Consider the following 19422-nt stretch of genomic DNA (forward strand, 5'->3'; position numbering starts at 1 on the left):
ACATCAGCCATTTGACAGCGCACTGATCAGAGCACTACAGATCAAACTTCCAGATACAGAGGACTCACAGGAAAAGGGAAAGAACCACAGAAACAAGCTGAATAAGTTTCCTTAAGTATTGAGTATCATTAGAATACAGAGGTAGGCATTTTGTGATGTAAAAAGAAAACAAATATCTTTCATTTCACAAAGTAAATAACTTAGGGAATTATTAATAGTGACTCAATCATTGCTAGTAATAAACCTATTCTAAAGGAGTGAAAATAAAAAATACAGAAACAATATCATAGCCATTTTGATGAAAAAGTAGCAACAAGATAGAAGTCATCAAGTGCAAAGTGAAAAGCAAAACCATACAGAACACCATCTTTCTATTTACTATTTATTACAATATGCAGTCATGTTTGGCATTGTTAATCCAAGTCCATAGTAAATGCAATCTTGCAGAGCTGGCTGTAAACTAAAACCCTTTGGGCTGAATTTTCATCCCAATGCACAGAGAGTTACTCTGAGGACTCCTCACAATGTCAATTGGACGTATTTACAATTCATCATGCAATGCAGTGAAAACTTCTATGCCTCTAATGTACCTTACGTTTTCCTTCAGAATAAGCTTTTTCAGATGAGAATGAGTTGTTCTTGCCAAAGAACACATAAAAACTGCAACGTGTTACATGCTGTTTGTCATTTTGACTAGGCAACACAATAGTCATTCTCCTCCCTTCTCTCTCCACCACATGACGTATTTTCAACAGAAACTTCAGATTTTCAAAGAGGCTCCCGATTAGGAAATAACGTGAGCAGAGAATCAGAGTGACCCTGAGCACTCTTGAAAATCCAGCCATAGACTCTTCTTCCCTGTGTAGTATTACATTCCATCCTTTGAAAGGCCTATACCAGCCTAGTGCTAAAATACAGCTATTCTGCACATGTTCTCCAATCTTCTGTTTCAAAATCTTTATATTTTAATGGAATGCAACAATCAATAAACTGAAAGTCCAGCAACTGGATAGTCATTTCCAATGAGCTCCTGGCTGCCTTACTATCTCCTTCAAATTTTGTTATGGCTTATATTATATTGGTACCACTTCAATGAAATGATGGCTTTCAGAAATTATAATTTATTGCAAGTAAAATTAATTTTCTAAGCCCTAAAATCTTTCCTTCCAAGTCTAGATTTCACTGGATTCTTTTGCCAGAAATCTTTGTAAGAGAATGACAATTTATCAAATCCAAATCTTGTAAACTCAATGACCTCCAGAGTTTCAGGAGAAAATCTTGGGGGGGGGGGGGGGGGACGGACAGGCCCAGCCCACAACAACAAATAACCTGAAAGTCCAGGCACTCATCTGAGGTATTAGAAATACCTTCCTAAGGAATGAAACACACAGGGCAGAGATTTGAACACTTGAACTTGCATATCCCACCTTCCAGGCTATGCAAATGTAATTTCACATTTTTTTCCAACAGAATAATCTGGAAATCATTCTGACACAGGTGCACAGGATTGGAAAACTTTTTTTCTTCTAATGCTACTCAGAACCTCTTATCTTGCAAAGCCTCAAGCATATAGCATTAAATGAATAAATAACAGAAGGTGTCTGAGAACCAAAACAGGAAGGAATAAGAGAAGGAAGGGAGAAAGGGAGAAGATTTCATTTCATTTAAATTTCTCCTGTGCTGGTTTTTCTTGATCTTTAAAATCTGTGAGTGATATTCAAGCCCCAAGGAAGTAATTAACAATTTTTCAAGCTGCATCGATACTGCCAGAATACTACACTATGTCATTATTTGAAATAGCTAACATTTTAAAGGCATCTTCCAGGATGCCTCAAACTTCTAGCAATGCCATGATGTTTTTGCACTGATATGATGGCCCAGTTTGTCTGGGTATTAATATAGTATTCCGTAATTAATATATCTGGCACATCCAAGAAGAATTATCCTAGTATTCTGAAGAGCCAGCACCTAGATTAGGTCGCTCATAGGTGGCCAGTGCTCTTACCAGCCAAAAATTAACATTCTTAGTTTAGACCAGATAATGAATTTTAAATTAAAAGTTAGATCCACATTGTGAACTGTGCTAGGATAGATACCCAGCTAGCTATAAACAAGCTAACACACATACTGGAAACAGTTTAACTATGGTAGTCCCTAGCTCCTCACAGACTGAACTGCATTGCTCCTCAAAAGAGTAAATCATTTCTGCATTTTTGATGTTGCTGTATGGCTTTCAATATCTGTGTTAGCTCATATGCAGCTCACCCAAATGTCTCTCTACTGCACTGCAGTATGCAGCATGGACATACCACAGAGACCAAATACAGAAGGAAAGAATTTAACCAATTCAACACCAAGAAAAGCTACAGGGTTCTCCGTGTCTCCATCATTGCATAGATTTAACAATACGCAATATGCAGAGGCACCTTGAGCTCTGCCTTGAGGACAGGCAATAAAACAAAGCTAGTGTTATTCCAGGGCAAGCACAAAAACTTTCTCTAAAACCTTGTACTTCACTATTTAAATCTGCAGCAACAGCCAGTGAAGTGATTTAAAATTCAGTAACCTGGAAGAATCAATTATCAAGGTCTGACTCATTGGTGTATAGAGACATCTTTAATGTTATTCAACGTTGCTCTACAGATATAGTGTCCCAAAAGATGCATTTTTTACCATATAACTAACCTAAAGTTTTAGGTAGGCATATAAGAGTTCCTGCAATCTCTAGGTCTGCAAAAGACTGTTTAATGGAAATTCGCACTTCTGGCTTGAGTCTTGGGATTTATATCTGCCAAAAATAGTGGGATGCATTCCAAGGTACAGTAAGTGTCTTAGTTTTTCAATTGCCACTCAACCTGACCTGAGCAGTTAGTCTCAAGTCATTGTCCAGAAAAGTTATCGATTCTTCTATTCTTTTATTTCTACAATACATCCAATAATTTCCTCAAATTTTCAGAAGTAAGAATTGCAACATGATGCAATTTTTTTTTTTTTTTTTGTTACTGTAGACAAGTGAAAATGCTGCTGTAGTAGTATCAGTTAGCAACAACCTGCTCTGGAAAAAAACAGAAAACAATTTTCCTTACACTTCTTGCTGTGGCACAGGTACCATTAATAGAAATACCTAGCCTTTAACTTTACTCATTTTGCTTTCAAACTGATACCAAATTTGAAACACAGACCTGTTTTGATCCCTTCCCTAAACACGGATCAAATACTGACATATCTGTATTTTACTTGCAGATACAATTTCCAACTTAGTCATAATTTGAAGTTAATCACAGAATTTCTTCATCTTGTAATTTCTCACCTGCAGGTAGTTAGAACTGTGATTACAATTAAAATTACCATTAAAAACTTCATGCTGTGGTTTCATTACCTGTGTCAAATGAGCTATATTAATTATGAATTATGATATTCACAGACTTGTGTTAACATGCATCTCAACAGGAACCATGAGGTTTCCACTGAAATCTGCAATTCAAGACTTAATTTTGGTAAATATCTAAGAACTCAAGCTAAAATTCAACTTCATGAAAGAATGAATCGGGCACTTGTGTTGTCAGAGCACAAGATAAGCATGTCACTTGCAAACAAAGTGCACTCGCACATTCATATCAATATATTATAGACTGCTTGCCATTATTTGCTCAGCTAGAAAGTGAGCTCAGAGAAGGTCGTGGAACCAAGCCAATTCCCTTTTGAGTCAATAGAAAGGCTCTTGCAGCCCCTCTTTGTGCCTGCCTCCGGCAAACGACCGCACAGCTACATGTAAGGCAGAGCGTGGTGTTAGGCTCTACAGCATCCCCACCTCCAGGTGTAAGGACAGTACTCTGACTGCACAGAATCTGCATCCAAAATCTGCAAAGTTCTTGTACTGGCAGAAGCAGTTACTGTCCTCTCCTGTAATAAGGCCCTACTGCACTTCCCCAAAGGAAGTGTTTCAAACTGGGTCACTTTTTCCCTTTAAGGATAAATAATAGATAAATGTGTAAGCTCCCAACGTATTAGCAATCCAAAAGTATGAAAGCTACTTCTGCTGTAATCACTGAAAGTAAAGATGTATTTTAGCTTCTTATTGATATAAAAGAAGCAAATACAAATACATCTAGTAAATAATTTAATTACAGAGCAAACTGAGCATTTAAAGACCTTCCTAAGTGTCACAAAGCTACACAACGTAAACATAAACTGGAATTACTCAGTACATGATCCGCAATACATCCATGGTTACTGAACACGTATAAAGCAAAAAAAGCTATGTTCCTATCAAGTATTAGATAAAACAAGCTGCTGTAAAACAGCTGTGTCAGAAAAAAAAAAAAAAAAAAGGTTTCATCTTTTATCACGTGTACTCGTCCTGTTCCAAAATAATTACTCCAATCTTTCCACCTTCTCCCATAGTTACCTTTGCACACTCTATACACTCTTCTCTGGGAGCGCGTTTCCTTATCTAGTTAAGTCACTATCCCCTTCCTTCCTATTTTCTTAAGAACAGGATAGTCAAAAGAAGCTGATGATCATATGTGTGTAACAAAAATGAAAGCAACAAGAAGTATGCCAACAATCACCCTGATCTTTTTGCTTTTATTTTGTGCCCTTTTGTGCTCTTTTGTACCTATCTTCTAAACTGAAAATTCTTCAGACTGAAGACTGTCTTGCTGTATACCTGCATACTATTAGCATCATACAAACGATAACAGAGCCCAGAGAGGTGTTGTATTCTCAGCTGAGAGTCCTCAGAACCTGCTGGTATCGTCCTGCCACTACGTCATGATAAAAGAGATTGCAAAAATGCAAGAGAATAGTTCTTCATTTACCCACCAGCAGCCCTTTGCATGAAACAGACTACCACCAAGAAGGGCATCTCCTAATTGCAGTTACCGGCCTTCATATACCACAGTAACAAAAGCTTCAGCAATAAGTGAGATATAAAATAAGCACTGATTTTAACATCCATGCTTAAAACAATAATCTTTACATAATCTGCTGCAAATACTGAAATTAGTTCTCGATAATCTGCAAAAAAAAAAAATTTCACCTTCAAAAAATTGCAAACAGTACTAACTACTTAAGTAATACAATGAAAAGATGAGATAGATTTATTCAAAAGTTACAAACAATAAAATACAAATTAAAGAGAAAACATTTACAGAGAAGGGTACCATATAGCTGGCAAGACAGAATCCTATTTTCATGAACAATCTCAAAGTGGGAAAGAAAGAAGAAAGAAAAAAAAGAGGAAAGGAGAGCAAGATGTAGGGACAAATGGTAAAAAGAAATCTGTTCATGAAGAGAAAGAACAGAAAAGCATGAATTAGAAAGTAAGTCAGTAGTATGAGGGGAAGAGAAATGAGGAGGAAGTGTGAAAAGAATCCAGCTCTCTAGAATTTTTTGTTACTAATAAAAAGTACCACCTTCCAGAAAAGCTGTTGCTTGCATGTCTAAATGGATGCCACTTCAAGGAAAGTCCAAAAACACTCAGGCGTAAGAGTCAAAACTGTCCCACTTGGGGAACTGCAAGAGGAGACATAGCATTTCATACCCACTTTCCGGCTGTGATCCAAATCTGGCACAGATGGCTTGTAAATGATTGTCACTGCCAGAAACCTGCAGATCATTGTTGCTACCAGGAACCCATTGGCCTATTATGAAATGAGTTTTAGTCTCAATCTGGCTGTTGATACTGCAAAGGTGGTTGGGGGTCACAATACTACAGGACGGTGCAGCTGCTTATCTGTCATAGGGCCCAAAGCACACCCTGCAAGAGGTGGCAAAGCCCTTTCAGCCCCTTACTTAAATCCACCTTTGGCACATTGCAAAGCACAGGATGACTAGGTTTCATTCCCAGCTCTCCTGCTGATCTCCCTTGAGCCTTGTCCCATTTCCATTTAAGCCAATTCCCCGCAATTTCCACAGGTCTCTATTTCCCTCACTGGTAAAACTGAAGCGATACTTTATTTTCCTCACCTCTCTTTTCTGCCTGGTTGATTTAGGCTATCAGCTTCAGGGTAGCAATTGCCTCTGACGATGTGCTTGTACAGCTCCCTAACACTGATGCCAGGCAGAACAGGACTTTGATCTCAGCTGGAGTCTCTATGCACTACAGCAGTAACACCCTATATAAGAGCACAGACCCCCATTAAGGGAGAGCTCTAACTTAAATGTTTTAAAAGCACACGACTAGGCTAATTTTATATATCGCAATAACCTGAGACAAGACAGCCTAATTTAGAGCAAAGGAGACACACGCTTTTTGTTCCCTTTTCTTTAGAAAAGGCAGCGTGCTCATAAATTATCAATGCCATTCCCCACAGCAGGCAGCTGAGAGCGAGCTTGCCTGCATTGCGATGCACTCAGTCACAAACTGCACCTTGCAGCGGGGTGGGTACTCTACCTGCACTGCTGCCTTTAGAATGTCGAGGCCTAAAGGTAGATAATATCCCAATACCTCAAATAAATGCAGCGACAAATGTGTGGGACACCCTTGGTCTTCAAACCTGTTCCTGTTCCAGGACTTGTTTACACATCACGCTTTCAGAAATCTTCTTATCTGCTCTAATTGCCGTGATTCATGAATTTACAACACAGCTGTGCTCCACAATTTTCATCCAACTGTAATTCTTCACTTTGCAAATAACTAACTAGTGACTGTTTATAGCTGCAATATCTAAGCACAGCTTTAAAACTTCAGAGCGAATTCATAAAAGCTACAAAAAATTGAGTATAATAAAAAATGTCACAAATAAAATAATGTATATTATTACCATCATCATGTACACATCAAGACGCATTATACCACTGCAAATGCGCGCTGTGTATTCTGCTTTAGACAGCGCCCTCCGTGCAAAGTGCCAGACCCCCCGTGGCACAGCCCGTGGGTTCCCCTTGGGCTACGGCAGGTTTATCCGCACAAGCCAAGTCCCAGCAGAATTACACAGACCCTTTACAGGGAACTCCGGGGAGTTGGGGCAAATTTATTCCTATGCGGACTGCGCTTTTCAGCTGACAAAGTTTATATATTTCTCATTAAACAGGTTAGATAGTTTTGTAAATGCTGCTTTTTAAGTTATAGTATTAAGATTCATTTTAAAGAAGCAAGAGAAAAATATAAGAACAAATTATAATAATAGGGACTGGGGCCTTACTGTGACTGAGTGTATCGATACTTTTATCTTAGCTAGCAACAGTTTCATTTAACTATAGTTAGGTAGTACAAGGAATGTGCTCACTTATTCAAGACACACCAGCATAAAATAAAAATTAATATGTTAATTTCAGAAATTCTATAAATTAAAAATGAGTTCTGGAAAAAGATATGAAACTGAAACATATTTTTGAACAACAAAAACTGAACTCCTGTAACGATTCCCAGATACTTCTGCTTTGTATTTTCTACTGAAAACTGCTAAAGGATACCAAAAGAAAACACTATTGTGCTTGAAAACATAATTCCTAAAGAAGTTACCTCTTACTCTTAACTGCCATCAGGAACCACCTTTGGGGCTAGGAGCAGCTACATGAACTGAACTTATTTTTCACTTGAGTCTAAACTATTTTGATCCTTTATAATAAAGGACAGAAACATTGTTTAAAATGGGTTCAATTTAAAAAAGAATTCCTAGCTTGTTGTACCTGGTATGTAGTTTCATATGAGTAAGTGCTTAATCGTATGCTTGAATTTCTATCTATAAAATAGTTTGATGAAAATATTTATTTTAAAAAATAATTTCTCAATTGTATTTCATAACATTAGTGAACTCGAATCTCTTAATCCTATGACTATTAGTGTTTCAAAAGCAGAATACATAAGAGAAGAAGAAAATACATTAAGGGCAAAATACCGAAATTGCATACTTACAAATAATACGAATCTTTTATCCACCTCAGCATGAAAAAGTTAGCGCTGACACTGAAAGAATTACCTGCTATTTTTTGGTAACTCACCAAAAATGTTCTTGGTATCTTAAAAGTGGAAGTATAATCTGTTTTGTGAGTTTTGGACATGCAGGTGGATTGCTTAATGAGTTGTGCACGACACGCAGAACTGATTCCCTCTGGCTCATTTCACTTGTAAGGAAGAATATGGTATTTTACTAAAGAAAAAAACACTTCTCTGTTTGAATTAATTCAGGTATATAGCTGCATGTGCATTTGACTGCTAGGAGCAACATCATAGGTTTAGGAGTCACGCTACCATTTTAAAGTCCGTGCCAAAGTTGAAACAGCTTTGCCAAGCTCAGAGAAGGACTTGCAGCATTTTCTAGCACACTGTACATCAGCGAGGCTCAGGCTACGTCCCATACGTCTTTAGAGACTTCAGCATGCCCAACAGCCTGTGCTCTGTCCCCCATGCTAGCAGCAGTGACACGGTTGGCTGTCACATGCCACCCAAGCCATAAAGAAGCTGGGGAACAGGCCTCCAAGCTTTGAGAGTCAGCAACCATTGAGCTCGCTACAGTGAACAGGAATCTGAAGCAACGGAGCAGATAAGCGTGAGGCACTTTGTTCCCGGACAGAAGATGAACTATTCCAAGGGATGCACATCACGCCTCTCCCTCTGCTGTGTATTTCACTCCTACAAAATGGTCCTTTGACCTAATTTACTAATAAAGTGTTTTCACATGTAATCTCAGTCACATCTGCATTCAGAAACTATTGTTTCCTGGGTAAGTACATTTAGGGGATCCTAGAGGATGCTTTAAAGGAGCAAGTTCAATGAGATTTACAATGATATACCTCTAACTCAGGAATTATCTCTGTAGACTGAAAAACAAGTCAACTTCTTGAGAGAACTCTATGGTAGAAGCCCAAACAAAGACACTTCAGAGCAGAAGCATGGTTTGTTTGCCTTTTGGTTTGGGGCAGTCCTCGGCAGTTTCTGGCCATAAACATACGGTTAACGTTCAAGAATAACAGTATATTAGAAAAGACATGAGTATCATCAGATCTGTGTTTCTCTGAAGATCTACCGCTTTGTCTCCCTGAACTGCACTGAGCAGAAACAGAAGAGATGTTTCATTTCCTTCTTCAAGGCCACTGCTACAAAAGCCCTCAGCAAACTTTTGGCGTTGGCCCCTGCAGCGCCTTGTGTACAGTGAGAGAACGGGCAAATCGTTACTCTGCTGCTGGGAAGAGCCACGAACAGCTGTTCTTCTGGTATTTTTGCCTTCGTTACATGGCTTGACATTGCATCAGAAAGCATCTACTAGTCATTTTTGAAGCCTTATTGCCAACTCCTTATGTCTTTTCAAAACACACAGTCTGAAAGAGGTATTGGAGAGACAGTGGTGATATTCTTGGGTTCACTGTCATCAGTTTTCTTTCTTTCTGATTCTTCTATTGATTAGAACTATCACACGCTCAGACTAAAACAGCGGACTTCCAGTCGTGCATCCACCGCTTAATTTTTTTCTCTGTATTAAGGAGTGATTTATTTGTGTTTATGTTGCACTCACTGTGGCATATGGTCGCTACAAATACTGTCATTTAGAATGGGGCAAACTACAACTGACCTGCTTAAACAGCTGTCTTTGCTTTAAAATGCATTCTGTACATATTTTTAATTTCATAATTCTCCACAAAAAAAAAAGGTTTATGTTACTGTATCTAACCTGTCTTATTTACAACCAAACGAATGAAACCAACATGCTCTACTGTCTTATCCAGAACATCTTTTTAAAAACCCCTGATTTCTTTCCGCAATAATTCCATTTGAAAAAGTAACTTTAATGAAAACTAAGAAACCCCATAACGTTAACGCCACTCCAAACAGCAGATTCAGAAGCGGCTTTATCGTCGTTGCACAGCACAGCCCATCCCGCCCGGAGCTAAGTCTCCTCGGCTCGCTCTCTCCTCGCACCGGCGAGTCAGAAACAAACTATTCTCTTATTCCAGCAGCAAACGCTGCCGCCGCTCCAAAACCGGGCGCCCGGGGCAGGCACGGGCAGGGCACCGCCGAGCCGCCCCCAGCGCTGCGAGGCGGAGGGGGGCAGAGCGGCCCCTCCGCGGGGCGAGCGGGGCTCCGCACGTCCCGGGGCCGGGGTCGGCTCCCGCAGCGCCGGGCCCCCGCCGCCCGCTGACGCACGGGGCTCTCGGGCAGAGGCACCGCGCGGCGGCTCCCGTAGCTTATGGCAACGGCGGAGCCAATGGCAGCCGCCTGCCGGGCGCTGCCATGGCGATCCCGCTCCTCGCCATGGCGGCACCGCCGGCCGCCGCCGCTCCGCTCCGCGAGGAAGCGGCGGCCGCGCCCGCGCCCTGCCCGGCCCCGCCGCCGCCCGGCGGAAGGGGCAGCGACGCCCGCCGCCGCCGCCCGGCGGGGCCGGGGTCCCCGCGGCCAAGGGGCGACGGCCGCCACCGACGGCGCAGCGCTCCGCCTGCTGCCGCCCGGCCCGCCGGGGGGGCCCTGTGGCGGAGGCAGGGAGGGCAGCTCTCCCGCCGCGGAGCGAGCGCGGCTCTCCCAGCGGCGCTCCCGCTCCCCGCCCGCCGCGGGCCTGTCAGCTCTCCCCGGGGACCAGCCCCTGAACTTCGCGGCGCGGGACCGGACCGAAGTTGGGAGGCGGGACCGGGGCCCCCCTCCGAGAGCGCCCGCCAGCCGGCAGGCACGGGACCCGCCGCGCCCCGGGCAGGGTCCGGCCGCCCCGGCCCCGCCGCCGAGGCACGGGTTCCGGCGGCGACCGCCCGAGCCCGCCGACCGGCAGCGGCTCCAGCCCGGGAGCAGCCCGGGTCCCTCCGGCCGCCCCCCGCACCGCTCTACCCGCTGCGCCCCAGCGGGGCTCTCCCCTACCTGTAAGGGATCCAGTCCGCCTGGTGCCTTGAAGTCATCTCTCCCTGGCGACGCTGCCCGGAGCCGAGGAGGGGGACGCGGCCGCTGCTGCCCGAGTCGGAACCCGCCACGGCGCGGGTAGCATCCTCCGTCCGGGGCGGGGGCGGACGGCGCGCCGGTTATCCCGGCAGCGGCCGCAGAAACATCCCCCCGGGGAGGGCTCCCAGCGGCGGGCCGGGCTGCATGGGGAGGGGGGCGGCCGGGGGCAGCGGGAGGCGGCTCCCAGCCCGGAGCGGCGGCTGAGTCGGGCACCGGAGCGGGGGAGGGGGCCGCGGGAGGGGGCGGAGGAAGGGCCAGCAGCGGGCAGGGAAAGGCAGGGCAGCAGCGCCGCGTCGCCGCTACCCGCCCGCCCCCCCACTGCCGCCACCGCGCTGAGGCATCGCCCGGGCGAGGCGAGGCGGGCCGGGCCGGGCCGGGCCGAGCCGCCCTCCGCGCCGGGCCCGCCCCTGCCCCGTCAGCCGCGCCGCCACTGGGCATGTGCGAGGCGCCGCGGCCGGCGAGGGCCGAGCACGGCTCGGCTCGGCTCGGCTCGGCTCGGCGTGACTGGCGCCGCCCCCGCGGCGGGCAGCGGCCGGGCCCTGAGGGGGCTAACGGCGGGGCCCCGAGGCGGGCAGCGGCCGGGCCCTGAGGGGGCTAACGGCGGCCCCTTGAGGAGGCTAACGGCGGGGCCCCGAGGCGGGCAGCGGCCGGGCAGCCCTCGGGCAGCCCTCGCAGCCGACCAAGACGGGGGAGAGGTGAGAGGAGAGCTCAGCCTGCGCTTAGCCTCTTCTCAGTCTAGCCCTACCGGCAAAATGTATAAATTTCAGCAACTCGACCTAAAATGGCTGAGGAGCCACGGCCTAGAGGCTGTTAGTAGAAGCTTAACATGGCCCTTAAGGGAAAATTCGTGTTTTCTGTTCGCCGACACTGGACTGGCGCCTTGCGGTGACACAGCCGCTGGGAGATGGGGGCTGCTGCCCACCTCTGCCGGCCCCGGAGCGGCCGTGAGCGCCAGCGGCTCTCCTGGGGAAACCATGGCGGAAGGCTAAGGCTGGCTGGGAGCAGAGCGCAGGCACAGCTCCCTGAGGAGCCTGGCTTTTGCCGCACAAGTGTGCTACAGGCCACCATCCGCTCATCCCAGCAGGACCAGCTCTGGTCCAGCTCTACAGCCACAGCAGAAGTTCGACCCAATTATGCTTGACCCTGTATATCCCTCCTCCTCACCTTAGTCTGTATCAGACCATACACTTACAGAAACAGTTCCTGACTTTGTGGAAAAAACATGATCTGAAGAAAGAAGGAATTAGTGAAAGATAGGGATTAATGAAAAATATGATCTCTATTTGCTTTGAATACTGGCAGTCTGGCCGCTGATATCTCAGAAGCTTTGATGTAGGTAACAGCTGTACCACGTATGGAGGAGAGGTTTAAAGAAGAGACTGTTAGGAGTTAGCTGAAGTCATCTTTTCGCACAGAACAGGCATTGTGGAATAAACCATCAGAGAGTTAAGTGTGACACCCGCTGTACCCTAGAAAGGCTAAGATGGAGAGGGGCACCTAAGTGACAGAGATGTGATGCTCTGACCTGCTAAGCCATCCCCAAATCCCAGCATTGATCTTCTGCTTGATGGTGTGAACTCATGTGGAAGAAGGGTACGGTACAGGTTATCCCATCGCAAGGTATTGCAGAATTAGAAGGAAGGGTGAATGATTAAGGCTGTGGAAAGGTGCACATCTGAGCAGAGAGTGAAAAACAATGTTCACCTGAGAAAAGAGACAAGGAGTTTAAAAGTGTCTAGAAATAGTAGAGCAAAGCAGTAGAAAAAGAACATTCATTCTCCTGGTTTTAAAGTATAAAAACCAAGGAGGCAGTATTATAATTTAGCAAATTAAAAACAGATCGAGCGAGATACTTTTTCACACCACATAACTCTATGGTAGCGTTCACTACCAAAGAACATGGCTGGGGCCAGGAAGCCAGCGAGAGTCAATAGAAGATGGCACGCTTAACAGGTAACGGAAATGTTACCATATTGTTCACTGTCATGAACTTTTGAGAGGCTATTTTGCTTTGAAGTCAGAAACTGGAATTTAAACATTTTCCAGAAGTCAAAATGAGATCTACCTTTAAGGAAGAATTATCTCACACCTTACGTGGATAAGGTAGTTTGCTGCTTCCTTGACTAGTACCAGGCACTGGACTTGACAGACCTCTGTTCCAGTCGGGCACAATCTGGAACTGCCAAACAGCGGGCTTCACCACCACCTGACAGTGTTATTAGCATGAGGAGGCAGCTGCAGGAGAGAGATCCCATCTCCCGGTACAAAGCTACATGCTTTTTAAGCATGCCCATTTACTGAGGCTTCTATAGAAAAGAAGAAAGGAAAGACGAAAACTAGAAGAGTTTCATGTCTTCAGAGTCAAAAGCTCTCAAGACTGATGATTAGAATATCTATTTTCAAAAAGCTGTAAGTGTAAAGTCTGATAGATGAGCTAATGCACACACATCAAAAAGATCCCTCTGAACCTTTGAGTGATATGAAATATGGAAGTGCTTTACTGTCATTTAAACAGCCCAAGATCATGTCTGTGTTAACAAATACAAAGCATGTGGGGTTAGTAGATGTTCAAAACGGGAGACTGTCAGGGTGTCCTGGAAGATGGGGTTGCACAGAGCATGGTGTCCATCTAGGGAGAGCTGACACAGAGGAGAAAAAAGGTCAGGAAAATTGTGTGGGGAGAAGGGAAAAACAGTTCCCTGATATTTTATCTGTTTTTGTAGGATTTACTTATGTCCCCAACCTCTTGCTCATCGTCCCCCACCCTGATTCTCCCTTATCCCTTCACCATCTTGGGTCACTTGTTTTTATACTGCCTCACTCTCCAGCTTCGGTTCTTTCTCACTGGCAGTGCTCTGCCCCCATTTCTGAAGCGGGTGAGCTGCGCAGAGAGGTGAATACCAGCCCTCCGCAGCTGGCAGCGTTAAGAGCAGGGTTACCGCACATCTCTAACTCCGAGCAAGGTCCCGACTCACCGGTCTCCTACGGATGTTACTGTGCTTTGTCTGCATGGCACACAGAGCTGATTCTGAATGACAGGGCAAGAGTTAAAGAGAAATCCTTGCCGGGAGGATGACCAAGACGTTCATTTTGCTGTGTAACAAGCCTCAAGATTGCCCTTGAGGTGCAGATCCGTTCACTGACATTTCTAATAATTTTCAGCAGCTCAGGGAAGACCTGGCTTTTGCAGGTGCCAGTTTCCCCAAGTACTACTACAACAAAAAGTGGGAAAAAATACCAGCGTGTAACAAGTAACCCTTACATGCAATGATGATTTCTAGGTGCTATCTGTAAAGAGAACTGTACTTCTCAAAAGCCATGCTTAATTAGTTTCAGTACCCATCTGATGGGCAAGGTAGTCTGTTAGAAAAACAGTGCTCTAAAGGTTCAACAATGGATAAATGAAACAGATGAAAAGCAGCAACGTAGATACAAACATAGCTCCTCCACTGCCCAACATGTCTCACTGAGTACCATCTTCTTCTATGTTCAGTGTGCTACCTTCCAATTATTCCTGTTTTGTCCTCTATGTAAAGTAAGTGTCCTACTAATACATTTTTTGATTGAGATGATGAATAATGCAACACAACTATATCTGACAGTTGAAAACACCTGCATTTGCAACTGAAAGCCTTCTGGCAATCTGGGTAGAGAGCAAGACATCAAAGCAGGAGGACTCTGTTGAAAGGGAGTTGGGAGAACCTAAGCAAGCAGTAAAATAAGCAGCTGATGTAAGGTCTTTCCTAAATGTACAGGTGAGTAATTTTAAAAAGTCTAATTTTGCCATGATGGGGGAATGAAGTTCTTATAATTTAGCCCATGAAAAAAAAAATAAAGTAGTAAATGTATATACTGATTTGAAAAAGCACACAGGGTATCTTTTATAGAGAGATTTTTATCTAACTATATTCCTATTGTTCCTCTTTCTAGAGCCACTGTGGGTTCTGCGCTAGCGAGTTCGGCACTGCTCAGAGCTTGTGTGCTACAGATAGAAAAGTCTGCATGTTGTGTGGCTTAGAAGGTTTCCTACACCTCATAGCTGCTGTAGTAGGCTCAAGATATGTAGTGAATTAAATTCCTGTCTCACTTGCCTTTTTAGCTGACCCGAAAGAAGGCTGATTTTAGGAAAAGGAAAAGTATAGTAACAAGCACCATAGATTTTCTTATTTGCTGACCCATCCTGGTTTTACGTTGTGGTGTAACACACGTCCTAACTCACAGTTCCTAACCCATTCATAATACATCCAAGAGACTAATTCGATCTTTACTTTTTAGGTCTTTTAAAAGGGCAAAAGCTGACAGTTTGTTGTCTCTGGAACAGCTCAAGCACAGTGCAGAAAACACTTCTATCTGGCATTTTAAATCTTATAATAGCACAAACAGGACAGATTTGGCATAAACGTGTAAGGATTCTGGGGTTTCCTTTATTGGCTTGGACATTTCTAATTATAAGCTCCAAATGACAAGGAATAGGGATGTGTTCGTGCTGGCATAACTACAGAAGTAGTTGTGTTTAGATTTTTCCATTCCAATATATCTAAAATCAAGCTATCATATTTGAAGTAAAGCCATGCCAAATAAAACTTATCTGCATTCGTTACAAACCTAGAGTTCCTAACAAAGTTCATGAACTTTTCTGTATAAAGCTCAGATCGGTTGTGAGTGTCTCTAGGATATTTTGTTTGTTTGTTTGTTTGAAAATCAAACTGTGCAACTAACCAGGACCAGATGCAAAAGCTGAGGTTTTGTATAATGAGCTGAGATTCAGCAAGTTCAATGGATTTCTTCCCAAGCAATGAGTTCTGGAATGTGTTGAAACAAATACAGAATAAACTCCAGGGATGATAGTAAGGGTGTTAATCAAAAAGAAGAAAATTATCAGAAAAAGTGAATAAAATCAAAGCCCTGAATGGTAATTTTAGCCATAAACACTTCAGTAATACCAAAGACATGACAGAGACAATTCTGCTCATTGTTGTGGGCTTTGGATTAGGTTTATGCCAAGTTCACTGTCGTTGTGCCTTAAACAGAAAGAAGCCCAGGTTAAATCTTGTTTTCCTAGTAAGAAAAAAAGGCATTATTTTTGATATCCCAATTTCAGCTATAACAAGAAAATTTTGTGGTAAAGGTGAACAATCTGGAGACGAAACTCTGGGAAGGAGACATATGAAAGATTTATTGCAGCCTTTACATGGTTGATCCTCTCCATCTCTCCATGAAAGCTCACTTTTCCTTACTGCATTTATCTATTCTCATTCCAATAACTACATTTCTGTTTCTTTATTGTGAGGCTGTGAAGCATAAATACTGATCAGTAACACACTGAAATAAAATCTATTCTGCAATAACAGAATAGAGTTCCCTTGCCACCCAAAGTGATTTTTCACTTTAGTCACTTCAGTTTGAACTTGCCTAGCTCCACTGAGATCCTGTCTAATATCAGGTTTTCTACAATTAATATCAAGCTGAAACCTACATCTACATATTCCTGTAAACTAAGTAAGTATGACAAAATGTTAACTTTTGAGGAGTGAATGTTGTTAAGCTCACTTTGCCAGCACTACAAATGAAACCTTTTACACCACTGTCCTGGTGTTTGCCACTGGTGGCCTGTTTTCAACACCTGCCAAGTAAGTTTTTAATTCAGTTTGACATCAGATCCTGTACCAAGACTTAGCATCTCTCAAAATCTTGCACTGGATATATCCAATGCTCTGGTTCTCCACTGTAAGTAACAAACCCTATTACTAAGGCGACAACAAAGTTTCTTGCACAGAGACAGACTAACCTACATGACTGATGTATATAAAGTCACTGAAACTTGAGTAAGAAACTAGTATAATCATAATTAGAGCTCCTGTCATCTTTGGAATTGCTGTCCCATTGAGCACTCATCTAAATCCAGTGGGGACCACTAGAAGTGGATTCTGCTATATATTCCCTTCAGACCCCCCCTTTTTACTGCCCTCTAACATTATTCCTACATCCTCATACCTAAAATGATTGTTCATGAAGGATGAATTTTCCTATGATAGTGCTTAAATACAAAATTGGCTAATCCTATCCCATTTCAGCATACTATTTCACATAGGTTTTGCTTTTAAAGGTTTCTTTTCCCTTTGAAGGTTATTACTAAACCAAATTTTACACAGTAATTTTGCTCTCATCTCTTGCACTGATGCTTTTTGAACTCTTCTGAACCATTCACACTATTTACATGTCACTCAAGGCAGTTAGAATGCCAAATCAAGAAGACATGTTTTCAAAAAGACTCCCCTGCCCAAAGTACATGCCTCTCTCCTATAAGACAGGTCTAAATTCATAGCAAACCAAATGCCAGTTTACTGCCCATGAAAATTATAAGTCACTTTTTGTTTGTTTTTCTCTTCTAAAAATCAAGGGTAGTTTTCAGTTCTTTTTTTTTTTTTTTTTTTTTTCATTGAATCACAGGATGAATGGCAGTGGAAGGCATCTCTAGAGATCATCTTGTCCAACCCCTCTGCCTAGAGACACAACAACTACAGCAGGCTTCTCAGAGCTAAGTTCAGGCAAGTTTTGATTATCTCCAAGAATGGAGACTCTGCACCTTCTCTAGGCAGCCTGTGCTGCTGTTTGACCAGCCTCACAGTCAAAAGGTGTCGTCTTATGTCTAAAGGGAATTTCCTGTATTTCAATTTGTGCTTGTTACTCATTTTTTTCCTCTGAGCTAAGATGCATCATTTTGCATTCAGCCAGCAAGAGGGGAACATATTGCATCTCCCTTTGTCCTCCTGGCAAGTCCAGAGGACCCTGAGGTGTCCTTTCAGGACAAAACCAGGCTCTTCCAACTCAGACTGGGAGAGCCATGCTGAAATTCTTATAAGCTGTTAGTAACCGGTAGCATGTCTTAGCCTGCTGAAAGGATAAACTCCAAACTCTTTCTTCATATTAAATAGTCTTTCCTTTGCAGCATGGTGAGTAGGCAACTGTACTTAATACTGCAAAACCTCAGGATTAATCTGAAGCTAAGTACATCCTTCATAACTGTTCTGTAAAAGCGTGCATAGGCATTACCTCCAGTTAATGCAAATGAAAAAAATTCCGTTGAAATTATAGATCTAAAACTGTCTACCCCAGCTGAGGATATAGTTTTAAATGTTCATGCTTAGCTGTTGGGGAGCTGAACAAAAAACCAAAGAAAATTCTGTCTAATCTCAGAGATGTTTTCAACCCATGGATGTTTCAAACTCAGAAATTACTTACCTGCCCTTAAAAGCCGTTAACTTCACCTGAAAATGAGCCAGAAAATTGAAATGCTCCCAGCAGAACTTGTAAGTAGAACTAAAAATGCTTTGCCATAGGTCTTTGTTTGGAACATCATGATAACGACCTTCTCATTTTATACCCTGTAGATTTCTTCTTCCATCAAACATGATTACTCAAAGAAGTCAGAATTTAGAAAAAAAATGAGCCACAGGTTTTGAAAGAATTAATATTCCATTACACTTTAGCACAGAGTTACAATCAAATTAAAATGAGGTTGAGTTCACTGTACAAGGAAAAAAGATTTGAGTGGTTTTGTTTGGAGTCAAAGCAGCTAGAAAAATAGGAAACTAGGTTTAGAATAGCTGAGCATTTTTATAACTAGAAAACATTCTATAGTCTTCAAATGGTATTTAAGGTTAAATAGTATCAAGTTATTATTTTCATTTGCTTGCTTTAAAATGGTCTAGCTAGTAAAACTTTGCAAAAGGAGCAGGAATAAGTATTTAAATTATTGTTTTGCTGCTCTCTTTCCAATACAATGGGTTAAATATATTTGAGTTTGCAATGGAAACACCTGATTTTCATTCAGAATTTATGTAACTTATTAGCTTGACTTACTGCAGTCATCTGCGCTTCTGGCCCATATAGGACACTATTCGTAATATAACTGCTTTACATCATCTTTTTAATGCAAGAAAATGCCGCATTCACATTAGAGATAATAAACTCAGGCAAGAGCTAGATTATTTAGCTATATAGAAAGTCTCTGGATAAGCTAGGAGTTGATCAGTTGATCATCACTGAAACATCCATCTACAGTACATACAAATTATACTCTGGGTATCACATGCCAAGCACTTTCTGAGTCCTCCATATTTGCCAGTACAAGGACAGGATGAGAGTGAATTGCTTACTCAGTGTTTCCCTAAATTACAATCTAAGGCAACTGATAATAATTTAAAATATATAGATACACTAAATTAACTTAAACAACTGGCTGAGAATTTCTGTTTGCAAGAGCTATTAACGTTATCGATTTCACCGCACCATTTTTCCACTTTACCTCAATAGATGACTGAAGCTGTGGCCAAATAGTTGAACGGAAGCTAAATGTGAGACACTCTGTTCAATAACCTGGCCCAGCTTAAAGAGACTTCTTTTTGCTATGTTTTAGCGTATTCTTATACAATGTTTTAGTTCACTGTTTACCAGGTTCTCAGTGATTTGGCTGTCAGAGTTTAACAGATGCTTGCTGGGCAGCTTCCAGCTTCCACTGGAGAATGCCAGGGCAGTTTCTTTTTTGACTGGTGAAG

The 19422-nt window shown here is 42.9% G+C and overlaps 1 protein-coding gene across 7 annotated transcripts in view; it reads right to left on the minus strand.

Moving 5' to 3' along the window:
• Nucleotides 1–19422, minus strand: part of TUB (TUB bipartite transcription factor) — a 182600-nt gene that overhangs the window by 84102 nt on the left and 79076 nt on the right. The window contains exon 1 of one of the 7 annotated variants that reach the window (XM_087745582.1): nt 10787–11171. The exons of the other annotated variants lie outside the window; for them this stretch is intronic. Within the exon in view, the coding sequence (XP_087601708.1) occupies nt 10787–10824 (38 nt within the window). The 5' untranslated portion in view covers nt 10825–11171. Of the gene's footprint in view, nt 1–10786; nt 11172–19422 lie in introns of those variants that run through there. 7 annotated transcript variants of the gene reach the window in all.

Source organism: Nipponia nippon, unplaced genomic scaffold (assembly GCF_047370975.1).
Source record: "Nipponia nippon isolate SJK-2023a ecotype South Korea unplaced genomic scaffold, ASM4737097v1 scaffold_10, whole genome shotgun sequence".
In the NCBI taxonomy this organism is placed as follows: Eukaryota; Metazoa; Chordata; class Aves; order Pelecaniformes; family Threskiornithidae; genus Nipponia; species Nipponia nippon.